The sequence below is a fragment of the Nannobrachium achirus genome, assembly GCF_963921795.1.
Source record: "Nannobrachium achirus genome assembly, chromosome: 14".
NCBI classification, from domain to species: domain Eukaryota; kingdom Metazoa; phylum Chordata; class Actinopteri; order Myctophiformes; family Myctophidae; genus Nannobrachium; species Nannobrachium achirus.
The window spans coordinates 41,417,856-41,435,821 of NC_137821.1; the positions used below are offsets into that span (position 1 = coordinate 41,417,856).

The 17,966-nt window shown below is 41.6% G+C and overlaps 1 protein-coding gene across 1 annotated transcript in view; it reads left to right on the forward strand.

Moving 5' to 3' along the window:
• The window catches only part of ccs (copper chaperone for superoxide dismutase), a gene marked incomplete at its 5' end in the record, with an annotated part of 16,941 nt that extends 604 nt beyond the window's left edge, over positions 1 to 16,337 (forward strand). Inside the window, 6 exons of the mRNA XM_080742184.1 lie at positions 1,306 to 1,443; positions 2,893 to 3,067; positions 4,539 to 4,599; positions 11,159 to 11,236; positions 12,855 to 12,958; positions 15,943 to 16,337. Of these exons, the coding sequence (XP_080598310.1) occupies positions 1,306 to 1,443; positions 2,893 to 3,067; positions 4,539 to 4,599; positions 11,159 to 11,236; positions 12,855 to 12,958; positions 15,943 to 16,102 (716 nt within the window). The 3' untranslated portion in view covers positions 16,103 to 16,337. The remainder of the gene's footprint in view (positions 1 to 1,305; positions 1,444 to 2,892; positions 3,068 to 4,538; positions 4,600 to 11,158; positions 11,237 to 12,854; positions 12,959 to 15,942) is intronic.
• Between the last annotated feature and the right edge of the window lie 1,629 nt (positions 16,338 to 17,966).

Consider the following 17,966-nt stretch of genomic DNA (forward strand, 5'->3'; position numbering starts at 1 on the left):
GTACAAATGGAACCAAATGAAGAGTTACAGACTTGCATGGGTCCATTAGACCCCCCTAAAGGAATCCCTGTCCCTGGAATCCACTTTGAGAACCACTGGCTTAGAATGTATACACTCTTTAATATCTCTGGCTCATATGTAGCTAGAATCATCTGTAATCCATTGTAAACCAACACTTGACTCCACCTGAACACATTATTATTATCATTGTTATGGGAAGGAGTTGTTATTAAGGAGAATCATGGCTGAATGTTATTGTGCTGTTTAAATATAAAATAAAACAGTTATTATAGCAACTGCTAGGCATAGAATTACCTAGTAGACTACTAGACAGCTAGTAGTATTCAGTGTTGTGTTCAACAATTGGTCTGTTGGAAATGGCAGTTTCTTAGATAATATCAGTATAAGCACATGAGCATGAGAGTGCAGAAAACCCTTCTAGAAATGTCTAAGCTCCTGCATGCATGATGTCATATTACATGCTTGGAGGATGGGAACTGCTTTGTCACAGTGTGTTGACCTGAGAGGCTGAGACCGGTCCTCCATCGGTCCTTCCTGAATCCTGATGTGTATGCTTCATAATGCGTGTGCACGTTTGTCAGTGCAGTGATGATGAATGATAAACTGTGAACTTTATGTACTATTTAGTGTAGATACATAGCGCTTTATTTAAAATAGTTTAAATGCATTGACTGCTCATTTATAGACAGGAAAAGGGGAGAGAGAGATGGGGAGTGGCTGTTGGGATCCGGACTCGAACCCACGTCGTGCTGTCAGGCTACATTGGAGCCTAGGTGCCCGGAACGCTAGGCCACCAGTTCGGGCCTGTCTGATGTACAGTATTGTTGTATTTTTTTTGTTATGTTGGTTAGTGTTTTTTTTGTGTGTGTGTAAAGAGGACCACAATGGAAATAAGCACTCAGTCTTTATTGTGTTTTTATCATCGGTGATGCTATGGGGACTGCAAATAAGTCTTACTGCCCATACGTTACTCATTACTCCGACGGTGGTTAGGTTTAGGTTTAGGCATAGTTTTACTGATGTTAGGTTAGGCATAGTTTTACTGTTAGGGACCGGGTTAGGGTTAGGGTTATGTACCATTGGACTAATGGGACGTCGGAAACAATGGGACATCGGAACAATGAAATGGCACCGATGCTATGACTAGTGTTGGAAAGTGCTAATGTGCATGTCACTGTGATATCACAATTATCACCAAATCAAATCAATCAATCGGTCTGCTCTGCCTCTGACCCTATATTGTGTATCTGTGCTCCTGTCTGTCTGGGTTCTCTCCTCATCCAGGAGTGAAGTCAATCAGCATCAACGTAGGGACGGAGCAGGTTCTGGTGGAGTCCACTCTGACCACAGCAGAGCTGCTCTCTCTGATAGAGAGCACTGGACGTAAGGCCGTGCTGAAGGGCATCGGAGGCTCTGAGCAAGGTGGGGAACGTCACTATGGTGCATGTATGTCTGCTAGGACTGTCACGATATGACATTTTACATGACGATTAATTGTCACTCAAATAATTGGCGATTAACGATTTAATTGTGTTTTTGTCGTTGATGATTACATTTCTGTTTGGCTTTTAGGCTCTGAAGTTGTACATGGTAGATATGACACAGAACCTAAATATACAAAGAAATTACTGACATATTTGACAACTTACTACTTAAAAAATAACTTTGATAGTGGAAATAGCAGATCTACAAGCTCACAACGATGCGACGCGTTGTGAGCTTGTAGATCTGCTATTTCCACTATTTCTGACATTTTTCAACATTCACGATTATGACGATTATGACAAAATAATTGCGATAATGTCAAATAATCACGATTAGACGATTATGTAATAATTGTGACAGCCCTAATGTCTGCGCTTGTCTCTCAATCCATGTACTTTTTAATTGATTGATTGAAGACTTTATTAGAAGAAGTTTGCATAGGAAAAAGTACAGTTTCATGACGGTACAGTTCACTGGTACAAGGTCTACTAAAAGGAGATCCTTGAAAAGACTAAGCTTATTTCCATAGGAAACCATTTAAGTATCTCATATAACACCAGTGGTTTTCAACCCTTTTCATATCAAGGCCCATTATTTGATCAGCATTTTGAGCCGAGGACCACCGTTTGATGAGATTAAGCCTCTCAGATCCAAAACATAGAATATTTTGTTATCCTTGGATAAGATTTTGTCCACAATTCCATGCCGTATTGGTGCCGTAGTGGACAGATAACAGACAAACGTTGACCAAAATGACACATGAAAATTAAAGAAAATGTTACGCTCTCAAGAGTTAAAATCTATAAGGGTCCATTTGGTTACCAACTCTCCATCATTTAGTTGGGGACCACCTGGAACCCCCTCAAGGACCACTGGTTGAAAACCAGTGATGTATAGGCCTGTCCACCAAAATGTATGCTAATCATTTCTTGTATATGATATGGCATATTCATTCAAGATTTATTTATTCTCGAAATTACACTTGTTAAATGCATTTGCTGTGTCGTTGAGTAGTACAATACAAATGCAAATAATATATCAATTATATATTATTTATATATTAATCTTGGCAAATGGCCATATACTTTAAAAGCAATTTGTAATTTATTTCAACTCTGACTGGCTCGTATTTTGTTTTCTATGTACCAGCCACATTGGTTGGCAAGCCAAAAAGTTAATTTGGCTCATAGCAAGCTCATATCAAGCTCATAGCGCAGCACTCGGTGCCGCGCTATGAGCTTGTACATCTGCTATTTTCTGATAGCTTAAAAATAATGGTTAAAAGTGGTTAAAATCTAATGATACACAGATGCTTTTCCGGGTCTAAATGGGTTTTAACACATTACGTGTATATGCACCTCATCTCTACTTGTTGACTTTGTGCAGACCTGGGTGCTGCAGTGGCCATGATGTCAGGCCTGGGTCTGGTGCAGGGGGTGGTGCGCTTCGTGCAGCTGTCCCAGGACCGCTGCGTGATCGACGGGACCATCGACGGCCTGGTGCCCGGACCGCACGGCCTCCACGTGCACTCGCTGGGAGACCTCACGCTCGACTGCCTCAGGTAGGAGGTAGGAAGGACACGGGTTGCGCTATGTGGGCTAGGGCATTCACCAAATATTCGAATATTCGAATATCAAAGTCACTATTCGACATGTTCACCGAAGTCGAATATTCGCTTATTTCTTTTATTGTTTTCTCTTTAAAAAACGTATAGTTTATAAAGCTTGGCTAGATAGGAAGTCATAAAAATGAGTTGTCAATGCCCCTGGTAGATGAATTTGTTAATGCTCTATACCAGGGGTCTCAAACCTTTTTAGGCCCTGACCCCCAAAATAAACATATTTGAACTGGGGACCCCCACCCTGACAAGCACTTGGAATTGTAGGTATTACATTTAATGTGACTCGGTTCCGCAGATAAATATTGTGAAAATAGCATGCTCACAACGCCTCGCAAGATCGGCTATTTTCACAATGTTCGCCTCTTGCTTACTTAATATTTGACAGTTTGGCCAGTCCTGTTGAATATTCGACTATTTGAATACTTTGCGGTCGAATAATTCGAATACTAAAATTCACTATTCGTGAATGCCCCAGTGTGGGCCAGTTCACACCAAAGCAACTCCTTGCAACTACTTGGCCACCGTTATCCTCAATGGCCGGGTTTCCCAAAGCGATTTTAGCCTTTCGTAGCTCACACATGGTCGTAGAGACCTAGCCGGGCTAGCCCTGAAACACGATGGTCGCTCACGACCGTCATGTTCCCGGTTTTACATGGGTTCAGGCAGAGCGACTTATTTAGCCCCCTACAACTACACCAACATTCAGATTTCACAAACAAAGTGCTTAATAAAGTCTCACACCTGTCTAAATACGGTACGGCATTCTATAATTACCCGTATCCTCCGTGTTCTTTAATAAGAAGCCTTTTTATCCGATCGTTTTCTGTTTTCCTATATATTTCCTGGTGTTCCCCATGCGCACCAACCCCATTGAAATTTGGATGAAAAATGCGTCCGGGGAAATACATGGGGAAAACGGAAAGTGATCGGATAAAAAGGCTTCTTATTAAAGAACTCGGAGGATACAGGTAATTATAGAATTATTATGACGGTCAAGGCTAGGTCTCTACGACCATGCGTGAGCTACGAAGGCCTAAAATCGATTTGGGAAACCCGGCCACTTGCAGTTGCAAGGAGTTTCGTGTGTGGTCTGGCCTTAACCCATTGTTGACTGCCAGGATTCGGAGCGTTTTTCACCCACCTTTGAAAAAGTCACTGAATATTCTGCGTCGCTCCGATTCGCGGCGCGGGAGCATTCAAAAGACACCCACGGATGTCCTAGAATCAGAAAATAATTCTTGTCCAGACGCCGACGAAACGGTGATCCGGAGTCCTTGACATGTGGTATCAATTACAACTGTTGTAGAGACCTTTTGACTTAACGTCTCCTGGCTATCCCATGAAAATAAAGTTTGCTTACTAACACATGAATATGAGTATGAAGCCTCTGTGTGCTTGTGTCTTTGTACAGCTGTGGAGAGCACTATAACCCTTCTGGGAGACAACATGGAGGACCCGATGACTCTGAACGGGTACGTTTACAAACTAATAAAATCATACTAGAAAGTAAAAAGTTTATCTCAACTTTTCTCAATAAATCAAGCTTTTACCGTGTATGTATGCTTAATGCATATCAGATGCTGTACATTGATTGTACATGTACATGACTTTCTGACCTTTTAACTATGGTTATTATTAAGAGATGAAACTTTCCTTTGTTCCTGATTGACTTTGGAAATGGCATTTTTTATTCTTTAGGTATGTTTATGTGTCCACTCCAAAGCTAATCTCGCAAACCACCGGACGGATCAGCAATTACTTTATAACTGTTTGTGTTTTTAGCCAATTAACGCTAGGGCTGTCACAATTATTACATAATCGTCTAATCGCAATTATTTGTCATAATCGCAAATATTTTGTCATAATCGTCATAATCGTGAATGTTGAAAAATGTTCATACATTTACAAAAATTTTCAGAAATGTTGAAAAATGTTCATACATTTACAAAAAATTTCAGAAATAGTGGAAGTAGCAGATCTACAAGCTCACAACACGTCACATTGCGACACGTTGTGAGCTTGTAGATCGGCTATTTCCACTATCGATGTTATTTTTTTAAGTAGAACGTTTTCAAATATGTCAGTAATTTCTTTGTATATTTAGGTTATGTGTCATATCTGCCATGTGCAACTTCAAAGCCTAAAAGCCGAACATAAATGTAATTGTCAACGACAAAAACACGATTAAATCGTTAATCGTAATTATTTGAGTGACAATTAATCGTCATGTAAAATGTCATAATCGTGACAGCCCTAATTAACGCTCTGCTTGATCACACTACAGATCACCCAAAACGAAACGTTTCAAAAGTAGCAGATCCACAAGCTCGAGTATGCAGATCTGCTACTTTTGGATGTGAATCCTGAAAAGTAACAGTTTGGACATAATGAGGTTTCCACCCGACAGAGACGATAAATGTATTTGTCATATTTGACTCAAGTTTTGAGCTGTCTGGCTATGTCTGTATGAGCACGGAACTCCATGTATGGAGATAACTAACGTTGCGGACTGAACGGCCCATACAAGGACATATGCACGTGTGTCGTGCACAGGTGCGATTTCTATAATTACTAGAAAAAATACTGTTTCTACGAAACAGTGTGGGCTCGCTCGTGACTATACTCTGCAGCGTGCTAACTGTCATGTGAAGCTCAACCAATTCTCTAGCTAACACCACTCCCAGATTATTTTCCACCAATTGTGTATCATTGGCTAACAGAACACGATATGCGGCGGAAATAATGACGAAACCATAGTGTTTTCGCCTTTGAACTGTCTGCGGCGGAACTCACTATATATAAATAATGAGGATAACATAGTGTTCTCGCCTTTCAGGCGACACAATAATGGAATTCACAGCGGCTCTGATCTAGCTGGAACTGAGCCCAAATTTGGAGATGGCCGACATCATTCATATGATGTCATCAATACTGCAGAAATATAGTATAAAAGCTGCCTGCGTTCCCTTTGTATTGTCATTACAGTGTGACTCTATAAGAGCTAGTTTTATGTAAACACGATATATCACTAGGAATATCATCCATTATGGAAGATCTAATATCAGTGGTAGATCTAATACCAGTGGTAGAGGGAGGTCAGGACGCTGGAAGCAGAGAGAAGGAGTCGGGAGTGGACGTGTCCAGCAGCAGTCCTGTGTCGCTTAGGACAGCAACCGCAAGTCCAGAGATCTCCAACGGCAGTCCTGTGCCACCTGAAGCATCAACCGCAAGTCCAAACATGTCCAATAGCAGTCCTGAGCCACCTAAAACAGCAACCGCAAGTCCAAACATCGCCAACAGCAGTCCTGTGTCACTTGGCACCGCAAGCAGCAGTCCTGTGCCACCTAAAACGGCAACCGCAAGTCCAAACATCTCCAACAGCAGTCCTGTGCCACCTGAAGCGTCAACCGCAAGTCCAAACATGTCCAATAGCAGTCCTGAGCCACCTAAAACAGCAAGCGCAAGTCCAAACATCTCCAGCAGCAGTCCTGAAACACCTAAAATGGCATCTGCAAGTCCTGACATTTCCAGCAACAGTCCTGTGCCACCTAAGACGGCAACCGCAAGTCCAAACATGTCCAATAGCAGTACTGTGCCACCTGAAACGACAACCGCAAGTCCAAACATCTCCAACAGCAGTCCTGTGCCACCTGAAACGGCAACCGCAAGTCCAAACATGTCCAAACAACTGCAGGTGTCTCTTAAACGTGTGGATCTAGCAGAAGTGGGTTCAAATATTTCCAATGACGGAACCACAGTATCCCTGGAGATACTCAAAGCTGTGGAAGAAGGCCCGCTAACACCTCAAAAGCGGAGACCGAAAAGACCAGGATCCAAGAAACGGCGCAATAATCAAGAGGGGTCAGTCGCTGGTCCTTCTAAAAAGAGAGGTTCAGTCGCTGGTCCTTCTAAAAAGAGAGGTTCAGTCGCTGGTCCTTCTAAGAAGAGAGGTCGACCCAAAGGCTCCCGGAATAAAACGACACTTGCGAAAGCCACCGCCGCTCAAGCTGAATCTGGAGACATGTCAAATGAGGCTTCTGATGCACCAAAAAGGGTGAGGGGCAGGCCGAGGAAGCGCAAGCCGGAAGGCGCCGTGGGTGGGGAGGAGGATAACGGCACTTTTAGTGCGCCCAGGAAGAGGGGTCGGCCAAACGGCTCCCCCAACAAGAAGCCCCGGGTGGTGGTAAGAGTTGAGAGCAGTGAGGAGAAGGGAATGGGTGACGATGTCGAGTCTGAGGAAAAGTCTAGGCCGAGCAAACTCGAATCGGAAGGCACTGTGGGTAGTTCCCAGACACCTAAGACAGGGAGAGGTAGACCCAAAAGCTCGGAAGAGCCACTTAGAAAAAGAGGAAGACCAAGGAAGAAAACAAGGAAGCGCCCTTTGGAGTCAGCTAACGACTTAACGAAAACAAGGAAGCACCCTTTGGAGTCAGTTAACGACTTAAAAAGGAAGCGCCCTTTGGAGTCAGTTAACGACTTAAAGAAAACAAGGAAGCGCCCTTTGGAGTCGGCCAACGAATCAAAGAAAACAAAAGTGCCGAAGCCACTTGGGAGGGCAAGCAAACGTGTTGATCCTCCAGAGGGCACCACCCAAACCCCACGGCAGGGCAAAGGCCGCCGTCCGAAGGTGGAATCAGAACCAGGTCTCCAGCTGGAAAAGATGTTGTCAGACACCGCCGGCTGCCTCATCCCCCCCGACTGCTTTGGCACTGTGTGAGAGGTCACACAGTGCCAACTGACGCCTTCCCACCACCGCAGAGGTTGTGCGTTTGAATCCACCGTGGTGCGTCCAGCTTAGTCAGGGTGTCCACACATCAGCAGGAAGTGTTGGGCAGGGAGGTGCCGGATGAATCTAATCAAAGCAAAACAAATCAAACTAGTTATATAAGACGTTTAAAACAGCCCAAGCTGACCAAAGTGCTGTACATGGTTAAAACAAACACAATTCAAAGCATCAAAGTGAAAAACATAAAATAATATATGAATTAATTAGTAAAATGTTAAAAACAAATGAGTTAAGCTCAAAAGGTAAACGAAGGCTCTATGTCTTCCCGGTGGGGGCTCCTCACTGGCAGGTGAGTCTGTAATATACTTTACATCAGCGGGTGACAACGCAGCAAATGTGTGTGGAGGAATCTGTTGGCACAACGTCTAAATTCATGAGAAAAGCTGACAAATAGAAAATGAGAGAGGACAGACCCAGGTGTTAAATATAAACCTCGGTTCGAAGTGGAGCGGTGAATCTGAGCAGCTATAGCTAGAGCAGCTGTGTGCGTGTGTCTAGTCTGCACAACAGTGCCCTTCTCAATCTGTTCCTGTCTGTCAGTAGTTGACAGTACAGCACTGGTGTGGCTAGGCTGCGCAACAGTGCCCTTTTCTGGTCACCCATTGTCATTGCAGCTATTTATGCTGGACGGGGCAGGGGTAACAGGGCACGAGACACACAAAGCTATCCATTTGGAGCGCTGTTCCACCGCCCCAAAAAAGGTACAATTGCAGATTAGATGCAGCCTGAGAGTGAGGAGAAAGGCACTCCTCTGCTGTAAATGAGGATGTGGTGATTGTATCCCGAGAAGAAGGAGAATATACTGAGGACGGTTATTGATCAGGAGCAGAAGACAGTGCCCCACGTAATGAATCGGCAAGTTGTGGACGGGAACCCCATTTTGTAACCATACCTTTCAAGACAGGATCCCCTTTGGGGTTCTTCTCTCTGCTATGTACAGTATATCGTCATTGTCGGGTGGAAACCTATGTCCAAAACCTTTCTTTTTTTGTTATTGTTTTAAAAACGATTTAAAATAGTGAAAATAGACGATCTACAAACACACAACGCCTCGCGATGCAAGGCGTTGTGTGTTTGTAGATCTTCTATTTTCACTACTTTTGTGCGACACTTTTGTATGATGAAGTATGGCTTTAAAACATACACATTTGAAACTTGGAGATACAATGTTTCTGCCTGACAGTGATGATATAGCAACATACGTTTTTTTTTGTAGTTTTTGAATAAATATTTGAAGTTTTTGAAAAAACTTAGGTCAGGATTTAGAAGGCGTTTTTAGAATCGTCCTAAATGGGTTAAACTATGAATTCAAAGTAGTTAATTTGGCTATGTGACTGGTACCACACTGGGGCTTTTAATCTGGTTTCAACCAATAAAACATCTGTTGGAGTAGTGACCATTATTGAGCGGTGCTAAACCACTCTTACGTCTGGTTTTCTGTGTCCGTAGTATGGAATTCTCTGTCCATGTGTCCATAGTACGAGACTGCCGTCACGCGAGACTAACGTCATAGAAAGTACGCAGAGACCGACATCACAGCTAATGTCACAGACAGAACAGCCCATACAAGGAGATATGCAAGTGTTTTCGTGTTTGATACCATGTGAAGTGAGGGTGCATTTATTTTTATTTTTTTAATCCATGGACAAAGGACACAAAACATCTGGTTGCCTTTCAATTTAGAATACTATCCTGTTTTCTTGGCCAATAATTTTATTTACCTGTAACATGCTTTTGGTGAAATGACATCGCTGTTTTTATGCTTGTAGGCTTCGTCAAACTATGCCGATGTTAAATTGTTTAAAAAGTAGAACAAGCATGCCCGTTACAAGGTATTGTTTTTTTTTTCTAAGCCCCCAATTATAATACAGTTTTCTGTTATGTCATTTGTTGTTAGGAATGGGTTTTCTTTTTAATGGGAAATGTTAAGCTGAAACAAACGAATTATAGACATGATTAAACCATTTATATGAGGTGATATTCAGCCTGTGGTGAGTTATGACTTTATTCAGCCTGGGGTGGGTTATGACTTTTAAAATACACTTGCTTTTTGTCATCAGATTTGTATGATGTAGGCTAATGCTTGGTTTTTACTAGAGCCCGACCAATACATTGGCCGTTAGCCGTTTTCTTTTTGCCTTTTTTTCCCTTAAAAAAAAATATATATATATTCCGGTATATCAGTAATGGGTAGGCCTTTTTAAATAATCGTCTAATCGCAATTATTAATCGTTTCCATGTTGAGAAATGTTCATGCATTTTCATATAAAAAAGCAGATCTACAAGTGCACATTGCCGCACAACGCGTTGCTTCGTGCCATGTTGCGAGCTTGTAGATCGGCTATTTTCACTACTTAATTATTATATTTTTTTATTTGACATTTCTTAGACATTTTTTTAATAAATAATTAAATCTATAAATGTAGTATTTTTTTTTTTTACCTCTTCTCTCCCAAAAGCCAGTTAAATATGTCTACTTGGTGTGTGTTGTGTTAATTGCCAAAGGATTGAATGTACTTCTATTATTTCTCTATTGAACAGTTAGTTGCCATGTACGTTTGACTCTTGCCTTATGTGAAATTAATTAATAGGTCATTCGTTGTGCTTTCGACAGTCGCACCTGAAGCCACACAGGTGTACTGTTTGTCAGTTTTGTTTTGTCAGATGTCCACAAAGTTTTAGTAATTATTCAACTTCACTCTTTCTGTAAATGTTAAGCTGTGAAGCTTTTTTTTTTTCTTGCTTTTTTTTCTACTACCAAGTTTTATTTGAATGTTTGGTATGATCTGGTAGATGGTGGACTGTCTCAGGTGTTGTATGCTTTTGTCTATAGGCATCAGCACACATAATTAGTAATGGTAATACACGGTTGAGATAAAACACCAGATTATGATGGTCGAATAATAAAGCATCATTATTTGAATAAGACTTTAAAGGACATGGTGCTGGGATGAGATATTGCTGCGTTATATGTTCAAATCTAGTTTTGTGAAAATCTTTTTTTCCCCTTCAAAGTAAAATAAAATTTACGTTAAATGCTTTATGGGAGCCCATCTTGTTTTTATCTCTATGTTGAATACTAGATGTGAACTTCATATAATGGGATGGTGATATTTATACAGTATATTTTAAAAGCTTTTCTACGGCAAATCAAAAGTAGCAGATCCACAAGCTCCAAATTATATTTTTGAATTTGAATCCTGAAAGTAACACTTTGGACAATTGCCATGTGTTTTGTCTTCCAGCATGTAGGTGATCTGGGCAATGTTGTTGCTGGACAGGACGGCAGAGCAGCATTCAGATTAGAAGACTCTCAGCTAAAGGTAAAACAGACATAGACAAACACTTATTCAGAATGTAGTAATACAGAGCGTGATCTGTATTGCATGGGCATATGTGATTGTGTGTTGTTGCTGAGACCTCAAAAGGGTTTTAATAAATGGTGAATGGTGCATTTATATAGCGCCTGTATCCAAGGCGCTTTACAATCAGCGTGCATTACATTAACCCATTCACACATACAGTACATTCATACACAGATGGCGGAGGAAACCATGCAAGGCACCAACCTGCTCATCGGGAGCAATTAGAGTTCAGTGTCTTGCTCAAGGACACTTCGACACTAACTCTGAAGGAGACCGGAATCGAACCGGTTCCCAAGTGGCCACTTTACCGTACCTCCTGAGCCACTGCCGCACCAACACGCAATACAACACGCATACTGAATGAAGGGTTGTCTTCAAGTCGGCATACAGTACAAACACATAAGATTAAGAAAACGAGAGAGATTGCTAACCATCTCCATGGTTACCAGAAGGGCAGACCTTCACAGCACATAGCAGTGTGGTTGGAACACATCTTTGCCTGACAGAAAGTAGCCTTTTTATAGATAAATGCTCTTCAGCCATTGTTCATGAAGGACAAAGAATTCTTAGAACTTCCATTACAAAGATGTCCCAGAAAGAGGGGGGTTGATTGTAGAATGCATTAACATAGCTCTTTCTCCAAGTGTTTGTTTTCACCTGCTTGGGTTGGAACGCCAGATGGGTACTATGGTAAAACTCCCCATCTGGTCTTCTCTGTAGGTTAAAACGATCGCCAAGAGTCATCTGCGAATGCTGCTAGCTTGATCCAAGTCACAGCTGACAGTTAAATTATATAAATCTAAGTAGATTTATTGATTAATGTTATACTTTATTAACAAATTGAAAATGGTACAGCAAGTACAATTAGTTAAGTTGAGGTAATTCATGCAGAAATTCTAAAGGGTTCACAAACATCAAAGCACAACTGTATGCCACGTGTTCAGGGCAGGCTTTTATACAGTACAGCAGGGTTCCCCAATAGGTGGCCAGCGGGCCATTTGCGGCCCGCAGGGGGCTACTGTCTGGCCCCCACCAACCCCAGTAATAATGGTGAGCGGCAACAACACTAGTATATCGTCGTTGTTGGGTGGAAACCTCTGTCTCCAAATGTGTACGTTCTTTCACAAAGTAAAGCCCTGCTTCATCATACAAGGCCGTCGCACAAAAGTAGTGAAAACAGCAGATCTACAAGCACACAACGCACCGCAAGGCGTTGTGTGCTTGTAGATCGTCTGTTTTCACTTGTTTAAATCGTTTTTAAAATGATAAATGCAAAACTAACGGTTTTGGACATACAAGATTTTCACCCGACAAAGACGATATCTGAACTGTCGCTGGAGTAGCGGGAACGCCACCGTCGCCCCCTGCAATGTTGTGGCCCTCGGCTTGGTAACATAGACATAATTCGGCCCTTGGGGAAAACTAATTGGGGAACCCTGCAGTACAGTGTCTATTCAATGGACTTTATTTATTTCAATATGATAGTTGATGCAGTCTCCTGCCTGGGGAGCAAACCTGGTCTTTTTTTAATCGACACAGAGGTCATCTTCCTGCTTGTCCCGCCTCCGTCCTGCAGGTGTGGGACATTATCGGCCGGTCGCTGGTGGTGGACGCTGCGGAAGATGACCTGGGTCGAGGCGATCATCCCCTCTCTAAACAGACCGGCAACTCCGGGGAAAGGTGAGTCTCCGTGTGTAAACACTACACCGGACCATTTCACTAATTAGTCCCCTCTCTTAACTGAAGGTGTGCGGTTCAGAAAACCTGTATCCGCTTGGCCTTCTGTGGCTAAACAGAATTAACTTTCTTGTCACGTCGCTGGTTTACAGGTGTGAAGAAGTGGATGAAATTCATTTTTTGCGTAAGCGCCATACTTTTTGTTATTTGGAGGAGGGACAGAGGGAGAGCAGGAAGTAAGAAATCAAACATTATATATAAGCATGAAAACAAAAAGATCAAGATGCCTACGCATAACATAAGACCAGCAGATACCTTCTAATGACCTTCTCTTAACCACATATGAACCCTAGAGTCCCTACTCTGGCTGTCATAATCCATTAGCAAAAATAGGTGAACCTTCAGTGAAAATGGTAGATCTACAAGCTCACAAGACGTCAGAGTGCGACCTGTTGCAAGCGTGTGGATCAAGTATTTTGTGTAGAGGGGAAAAGTACAGACCCCTGGGGGACCCCTATCAATGAGGTGTATAGAGTTGATCTGATTCGATTTGATTTTGGTAAAATAAATGCCAGTTTCAACTAGGGTTGTTCGATATGGCCAAAAAATAAAATCTCGATTATTTTCTCTGAAATCCCGATTTTCGATTTCGATTTCGATTTTTTGTTAAAAGAATAATACATTGTTTCAACTATTTTGTTTTCATTTAAAAAATGCAAGGAAATGATTTTTTTTTTCATTATTGTTTCATTTTTTGATTTTTTTTATATAGCCAAATAGCAAAATGCAATAAAACAATAAGGGTATTAATAATAATAACTTTAGTTGTGCAACAATCACATACAACTTAGCGTCCTTAGTGTTTCATTATCAATAGTGAGTGACAAAACAGCCAAAACAAGCCAGCTCTTGGAGGCTGGTGAGGCATTTTGGTAGGCATTTCGCCTACCAAAATGTAATTCCTGGCTACGCCCCTGCCCTGCACCACTCATGCACGGAGATGTTGACTGATTGTAAACGGAGGCGAAGCGCTTCGCTTCCCGACGCAAAATTAACACAGTGACAGGGACAGTAGGAGACGGAGTAGACTACAGTCAGTAGGTGGGTAACACAGAATTAATAAGCTTCTTTCAAACTTCAGCAGCGTTTTGTTCTGTTTGCTGCTTGAACCATCGCGAGTGAGCGCAGTGCGGTGGTGAACCCTGCTCAGTCTGACGTGCGCTAAACGCGCATCAAAGAAATTACACATCAGATAGAAAGTAGTATTAATTTGGTGTCGGACCTTGTCGTCCTGCTTTAGGAGGACGGGGCTGTGTACTTTTTGCGCGTGCAAGGCTCCAATGAGTAAGAATTTCCCTAATTAAAGTGAAAATCGATTTTACGATTTCCATTTTTTTAAATCGTCCAAAGGAAAAAAACCGGGTTACGATTAAAAATCGATTAATCGAACAACCCTAGTTTCAACACAACATAACAATACACATACAGTGTAATAAATGTGGTCTTGAGTTTTACGTGGTTAAAGGTCTCATTTCATAATAGACCGTTTGTCAGCCTTCTGATTGGTCCCTGAGACTCCCTGACTGGCCAACCAGAAAAAAACATTCACTTTTTGCTATCGGGGGTGGAGTTTGTGCAGTGGAGATTCTGGAGAATGTTAAATGTGGCTTTCAAAACTGTCCGCAGTGCGCGACACGGCGATCGCCCGGTACGGCCGCGATCTCGGCCGTGATCTCGCTCATCATAATGAATAAGCTTCAACAAACTAGTTCACATGGACCATATCAATGGTCTAAGAGTCACGATTGGGTACATATATTTTAAATGGGCAGAATTACGAAAAGCCAGCCTATTATGTGAGGTTAGGATTATAGTTCTGTCCTCTTCCTACCCAGGATGCAATGCGCGGTCTATTCTCTTTCTGATCCAGAGGATTAAACTAATTAAAACATTTATTTTCGGGGGGAAAACGACTGTTTTGCTATGTAATTACTGTACCTTTTTCTTCCCTTTTTATTAATATCACGTAGATGTGTTTTTTGTGGTACTTTATATAGCTGTAATGAGGCTATGAAGGGAAAAAAAATCCCATCCACTACCACTATAAAAGAATCTGCAAAGAGGATTCTGTCCCACTGGGATTAAACAAATTAAAACATATATTTTCGGGTAAACCCCCTGTTTTGCAATGTAACTACTGTACCTTTGTCTTCCCTTTTTATTAATATCACCTAGATGTTTTTCCTTTGGTACTTTATATAGCTGTAATGAGGCTATGAAGGGAAAAAAAAATCCCATTCACTGCCACTATAAAAACAATCTGCCCAGGGTCAAATGTCCTATCATAGTAACAGGGCAGAATGGGGCGGGATTTGCAAAAGGGCTTATTGATGTGCACTCAGTCCAGTGTTGATTTCGTCGACTAAAACTATGACTATTAAACTATGACTACTAAGATGTTTGTCGACTGTGTTTTTTTCACTGACGAAAACTAAATAAAACTAAATAAAAACTAAGCTGTGATGACTAAAACTAAGACTAAATATATTGACAATTTCGTCAACAAAATAAAAACTAGACTAAAACGTTGGGGAGGGACTAGTGGAGAAGAGAGTAATTTGGTTGCTCTCAGGTGTTGTGTGCTGAAAATAGCCGATCTACAAGCTCACAACGCATCGCAGCGCGACGCGCTGTGAGCTTGTAGATCTGCTATTTTCAGCACACAACCAAGTGTAAAATCAGTCATTACGATGCCATCAAGGCCTGCCAAAATACATTTCAGTTGACTAAATCAACTGTAGATTTAGTTGACTAAAATCGTATGATATTTAGTAGACTAAAATGTACTAAAACTAAAACTTTTCAGGTGACTAAATTATGACTAAAACTAAAAGACATTTTATTCAAAAGACTGAATCGAAATCGAAATTTGCTGTCAAAAACAACACTGACTCAGTCATACTTGCCTTCTTTCTCTCTGTCCACAGACTAGCCTGTGGGATTATCGCTCGCTCGGCGGGCCTTTTCCAGAACCCCAAGCAGATCTGTGCCTGTGACGGAGTAACGCTGTGGGAGGAGAGGGACCGACCCGTAGCCGGGACGGGTCGGAGCAAGGCCAGCACGGAGACGCCCTCTGCAAACCTCTGAGCGCAGGAAGACCAGCGCATGTCAAAGCTTTCGTGGCATTCTGTGGCTGACGAAGTCACCATAAGCCAGGGTTCCCCAATTAGTTTTCCGAATTATGCCTAGGGTACCAAGCCGAGGGCCACAACATTGCAGGGGGCGACGGTGGCGTTCCCGCTACTCCAGCGACAGTTTTCGTCGTTGTCGGGTGAAAATCTTGTATGTCCAAAACCGTTCGTTTTGAATTTATCATTTAAAAAATGATTTAAACTAGTGAAAACAGCCGATCTACAAGCACACAACGCTGAGGTGCGAGTGCAAGGCGTTGTGTGCTTGTAGATCTGCTGTTTTCACTACTTTCGTGCGACAGCCTTGTATGATTTGCGAAGGAACGTACAAGTTTGGAGATATGAGATTTCCACCCGACAACGATGATATAGTGTTGTTGCTGCTCTTATACCACCATTATTACTGGGGTTGGTGGGGGCCAGACAGCAGCCCCCCCGGCCCGCGGGCTGCCTATTGGGGAACCCTGCCATAAGCACTTGAAGACCAGTTAGTGATATACACATAAACAAATCTCCAGTCCATCACCAATGATAGAATACAGCAGTGGAGACTTGTTTTTATTCTCCAGGTGATTGATAGATAGCCAACAGATACATTGTTTTTAAATCAAATTTGCTGTCCTCTGGGGGCTTTGACAGGTTTGTTCATGTTGGTAATGTTTGTAAACATTAAATGTTTGTAAACATTAGAGAAATGGATGTACTTGAATATGAATCTAATTTATATGTTCAAAAACTAATCCTGGATTGGACCAGGTGGGAGGGTGAAGAGGGAGAAAGACACGTCGAGGAACACTGAAGGAGAGAGTTCGCCACTGAGGAAGAGGTAGATTAAGACATGACCAAAGAAAAGTGGCCTTATTTTACATAACGCTTTAGCTTTATAGCTCTGATACAGTGACATGTATTTGCTCACACACTCAGCTTGCCTTTTGTATTGTGAACCATTTCAAAAGCACTAAATAAGTATACAGGCCTTGGAGGCAGGATCAAAGTATGTACTCTATGATTTGAACTAGAGGTCGTCCAAAATACACTATCTTCACAATATTTTCCATTTTGTACCACATTGGAATCTGCGCTAAGGATGCCAATTTGGCAATTTATTAAATGAAATATGTTTGTTTCAAAATAGATCATTATGCACACACTGTAATTAAAACAGTATGCATTTTGAAAGCATAAAAAATACAATTTCAAGCGCTTCTCTTTAAATTGTGCTTAAAGTGATTGAAATGTAAAATAGGGTAAACGAACATGCCTGACTGGAATGATAGGCACATTGAAATTAAACACCTTTTAGGGTACATTGTGTGTTATGTTAATTATGATTAATCTTTAAAACAGAAAATGAAAATCAGTTGATATTGGTTTATCAGCCTTCTCATTCTCCCAAATATTGTAATTGGTACTATTGACCTTGACAAATACATATCTGGGGACCTCTAGTTACAGTAGAACTAAGCGGGTGAAGGTCAGTGAACTCACAATTTAACCCATTTGGACCTAAGGCCGAAGTTTTCTGACAAACTTAAAATATTTATTCAAACATAAAGATATATGTTGCTATACTGTACATGGCAACAAATACAGGCCTGAAGGGTAAAAACACAAAAAGGTGTTTGTCCTTAATGGGTTAAATCAGGGGTCTTCAACGTTTTCAGGCCAAGGACCTCTTAGTTGAGAGAGAGATGAAGCAGGGACACCCACAACCTTTTCATAGATTCCATATTGTTTCATTGTTTGACAGCATAATCATCAGTGTATTTTTGATTCATGTATATTTGTGTTTTCAGATATTCAACCACTTGAACTGTCAA